This window comes from Babylonia areolata, chromosome 15 (genome assembly GCF_041734735.1).
Source record: "Babylonia areolata isolate BAREFJ2019XMU chromosome 15, ASM4173473v1, whole genome shotgun sequence".
Lineage (NCBI taxonomy): Eukaryota > Metazoa > Mollusca > Gastropoda > Neogastropoda > Buccinidae > Babylonia > Babylonia areolata.
This window is the reverse complement of record NC_134890.1, coordinates 31072970-31077969: the sequence shown is the minus strand read 5'-3', so window position 1 is coordinate 31077969 and position 5000 is coordinate 31072970. Positions and strand designations below refer to the sequence as shown.

Here is a 5000-nt window from a genome sequence, read left to right as displayed (position 1 = left end):
CTCACAACTCTTCACTCACCACAAGTTCCTACGAGACAACTCACAACTCGTCTTTCACTCACCACAAGTTTCCTACGAGACAACTCACAACTTCGCGTTCGAATCTCGGTAACGGTGCCTGCTGGGTAAAGGGTGGATATTTTTTTTTTCCGATCTCCCAGGTCAACATAATGTGCAGACCTGCTAGTGCCTGAACCCCCTTCGTGTGTATTACGCAAGCAGATGATCAAATACGCACGTTAAAGATCCTGGGATCCATGTCAGTGTTCGGTGGGGGTTATGGAAACAAACCCAGAATGCACACATCTGGAAAACGGAATATGGCTGCCTGCATGGCGGGGTATAACCGGTCATACATTTAAAAGCCCACTCGTGTGTACATATGAGTGAACGTGGGAGTTGCAGCCCACGAACGAAGAAGAAGAAGAAGCAGAAGCAGAAGAAGAAGAGCGAGTGACCCACCTGAGTAACTGCCCGTAGCCCCGCCCCCTAGACCACTCATCAGTTCCTGTAGGGTCGCGGAGGCCGACCCCCCTCCTCCTCCTCCTCCTGTGGGTGCTCCCCCTAGTTGTCGCCATCATCATCATCATCATCGTCGTCGTCGTCGTCGTCGTTGCCGTCATTATCGTCGTCGTCGTCATTAGCGTCGTCACCGTCATAATCGATGTCGTCGTCGTTATCGTCGTCATCATCATCATCAATATCATCATTGGCATCCCCACCTTCTCATCATTATCATCATCATCATCATCGCCGTCGTCGTTATCGTCGCCAACATCATCATCAACGTCGTCGTCGTTATCGTCATGATCATCATCATCAATATCAATATTAGCATCCACCTTCTCATCATCATCATCATCATTGTCGTCGTCGCCGTTATCGCCGTCAACATCATCATCAACATCGTCATGAACCATAATCATCTATCGTCGTAGTCTTTGTCGTCGTTATCATCACTATTAACATTTGTCGTCGTCGTCTTCGTCATCTATAATCATCCGTCGTCATCGCCATCATTATCGAAACCATAATCATTCATCAGTCGTCGTCATCATCATCATTACCCACGACCAACAATCGTCACACACACACACACACACACACACACACAGACACCTACCCTCCACCCCCCCACCCCTCAACACACACACACATATAACGCCCCCACCACACACACACACACACACACACACACACACACACACACACACGCCCACCCACCCTCTCCTCTCCTCCACTCACACACACACATACATATACACATATATCACACACACACACACACACACACACACACACACACACACACACACATTCAAGCCCCCCATCCCCCACCACCACCAAACCCCAACCCCTCCACCATCCCCCATACCTGCAGCCAGAAGACTGTCCAGCGCCGCCGCCGCTCCCCCACCTCCCCCACCACCAGCACCACCCATGCCACTCAGAATACCCAGCAGGTCCGAGGCGGGGGGCATGCCGCCACCTGGGGTAGCACCGCCCCCAGCACCGGCAGCAGCGTGGGGGTCGTACCCCATGGGACCTCCTCCTCCTCCTCCTCCTACTCCTCCTAGCGCGTGGGGGTCGCCCATATGGGAGCCCCCGTGCATTGAGCCGCCCATATGGGAGCCCCCGTGCATCGGGGCGTGGGTGACGGGGCAGTAGGGCTTCGGTACACAGACACATAGGCATGTTTACATATCAGTATCAGTATCAGTATCAGTAGCTCAAGGAGGTGTCACTCCGTTCGGACAAATCCGTATACGCCCATACCACATCTGCCAAGCAGATGCCTGACCAGCAGCGTAAAGATAAAGATAGAACATTATTATTATTGTTATCATCATCATTATAATAACAACAACAATAACAATAATAATAATGACAAACAGAAATAAAATAAAAAGACAATAATGATGATAAGTTTCAGTTTCAGTTTCAGTTTCAGTTTCTCAAGGAGGCGTCACTGCGTTCGGACAAATCCATACACGCTACACCACATCTGTTGAGCAGATGCCTGACCAGCAGCATAACCCAACGCGCTTAGTCAGGCCTTGAGTGCATGCTTACATATTTGTGTACCTATGAAAGTGGATTTCATTTTACGTAATTTCGCCAGAGGACAACACTCTCGTTGCTATGGGTTCTTTTTCAGTGCGCCAAGTGCGTGCTGCACACGGGACCTCGGCTTATCGTCTCATCCGAAAGACTAGACGCTCAGTTTGATTTTCCAGTCAAACTTAGGAGAAAGGGCGAGAGCGGGATTCGAACCCACACCCTCACGGACTCTCTGTATTGGCAGCTGAGCGTCTTAACCATTCTGCCACCTTCCTCCTTGATGCTGATGATAAACAAGCAAATAAGCATATACATACACAGTGCAGGAGTGAATGAATGGAGTGACGGTGTGGGGGGGTGGGTTGGGGGGAAAGAAAATTTTTTTTTTAAAGTGTGTGTGTGCAGTGTGTGTGTGTGTGTGTGTGTGTGTGTGTGTGTGTGTGTGTGCGGGCGCGCGCGTGTGTCTTTGAGAAAGAGAAAGGGACACACACACACACACACACACACACACACACACGTGCATGCACGTACGCACACGCACACACACACACACACACTCTCTCTCTCTCTCTCTCTCTCTCTCTCTCTCTCCTCTCTCTCTCTCTCTCTCGTCTCTTTCCCACAACCTCGCCAAAACAAACCTACATTACACTTGTGTTGTTCAGTGGAACTCTGAAATGATATATGAAACATATTCCTCTAGATTGACTTTTTTCTTTTTGTTTTCTTTTCTTTTTCTTTTTTTTGTAAAGTGCCGCCAGTGCAGAAGAGACACGAACACACCCATTCCACCAACACTTCCTGGACCCTCTCATTGACATCTCACCCTCGCCACCAACCACAATTATCCATCATCTCTTGTCTGGCAATACCGTGCGCGTCGTGACGCATATCCGGTCAAGATGGAAGCAGTATTCACGCATGCGCATACCCCCCAAAAAATAGGGAGAGAGAGACAGAGACAGAGATAGAGAAGTCGTGCATGAGTCTGTCTCCAGCAAGCAAGAGAGGCCATACATAGTTAGAAAAGTCCTGATACGAAGTTCCGGAGTCGGAGACGTAATAAGAGAAAGCAAGTCTAACAGTCGGAACAAACACCACATCAAAGAGTTTCCTTCGCATTTCTTCAGCCCAAGAGACTGAGCCGAACAGTTAATACGTTCCAGTTTCAAGTATACACCCACCCCCCCCCCCCCCCCCTAGTAGTCGACGCCCCACTCCCCGGGCTATAGCCTAGCAGACTGAGAGGGGTAGGGGAGGGGGTGGGGTTAGAGGGTAGGGAGTGTGGACAGAGTTCAAATCTCAGCATCTATTGACACCACCACAAAAGGCGTGTTCAGTATAGTGAGCATTGAATAACACATTGAAGATTATTAGGGATTCCCCCCTCCCCCCTCCCCCGTCCCCAGTAGGAGAGAGAAAGAGAGACAGACAGAGACAGAGACAGACAGACAGAGACAGAGAGAGACAGATTGACGGAGAAGAGAGACAGACATACAGAAAGAGAGAGACAGACATAGATAGAGAGAGAGAGAGACAGAGACAGAGTGACAGACAGACAGACAGAGACAGAGAGACAGAGGCAATGACAGAAACAAAGAAAGAGACACAGAGAGAGACAGACAGAGAGACAGAGAAACAAAGACAGAGAGGGAATGAGAGACAGACAGACAGAAATAGAGACAAAAAGGCAGACAGAGACAGACAGACAGACAGACAGAGAGACAGAGACAGACACAAAGAAAGAGAAAGGGAGAGAATGAGAGAGAGAAACAGACAGAGACAAAGACAGAAAGAGAGACAGAGAAGCAGACAGAAACAGAGACAGATACAGAAACAGAGACAGGGACAGAGGCACTGACAGAGACAGAAACAGAGAGAGACAGACAGAAAGAGAAACAGAGACAGAAAGGCAGACAGAAACAGAGACAGAGACAGAAACACAGAGAAGGAGACAGAGACAGAGGCGCTGACAGAGGCAGAGACAGAGACAGAAAGAGAGACAGAGAGGCAGACAGAAACAGAGACAGAGAGAGAGAGAGACAGAGAGAAACAGAAACAGAAAGAGAGACAGAGAGGCAGACAGAAAGAGAGACATAGACAGAAACAGAGAGAGACAGAGATACAGGCAAACAGACAGTCAGATCAAATTATGTCTCTGAGATAGTTTTCTTTAGTCATTTGTCGTGAAGGAAGAGGGCGGGAGGTGGATTGGGGAGGGGGGAGGTGGTGGGGAGGACGTGGAGAGGGTGGGGGCGGGGAGGTTTGTGGGGGGTGTGGGGTGGGGGGTGGCTGGCATTTTGGTGGACTCAGTAAGTGAAAACCATGGACAATATAGCAGGCTGTGTTTTGTCACAGTCGGGGGCGTTGCGTGGGGGTGGAGGGGGGGGGGAGGGGTAGGTTCTGGTGTCCTTATCAAGTCGGGTTTGAACAATTTTCAATTTCTTCCTTCACTTAGCAAGTAGATAGACGTTTAAAGAAGAAGAAAGGCAGAAAAAAATCTGTCTGTCTGTCTGTCTGTCTGTCTGCTTTTCAGAACGGATAAATGGAAGAAAGAAGGAAAGATAGATAATGATAATAATAATAATAATAATAACAACGACGACGACGACAACAACAACAACATCAACAACAACAACAAGAATGATGATAATGATGATGATGATAATAATAATAATAATTAGAAAGCGCCTTTCAATGTAAATACCGACGTTTAAAACATGAATTTAAACACTTTAAAAATAATAATAATTATTATAAAGGACAGAGATAAATAAGCAAAGAACAAATGAAAAAAGAGAGAGAAAAGAAAGAAAGAAAGAAGATATATATATATATATATATATATATATATATATATGATAGTCAGTAGTGTCCGACGATTACTATCAGAACAGAACAGCAGAGGAGGCAACTGCTGTTCCAACTATCTGGGCTAG

General features: G+C 47.7%; 1 protein-coding gene across 1 annotated transcript in view; it reads right to left on the bottom strand.

Annotated features, from left to right (window-relative positions):
• LOC143290265 (EGF-like domain-containing protein 2) overlaps positions 1 to 5000 on the bottom strand; it is a 41444-nt gene that overhangs the window by 4821 nt on the left and 31623 nt on the right. The window contains exons 10-11 of the mRNA XM_076599605.1: positions 1376 to 1670; positions 463 to 564 (exon numbers count right to left, since the gene is read on the bottom strand). Of these exons, the coding sequence (XP_076455720.1) occupies positions 463 to 564; positions 1376 to 1670 (397 nt within the window). The remainder of the gene's footprint in view (positions 1 to 462; positions 565 to 1375; positions 1671 to 5000) is intronic.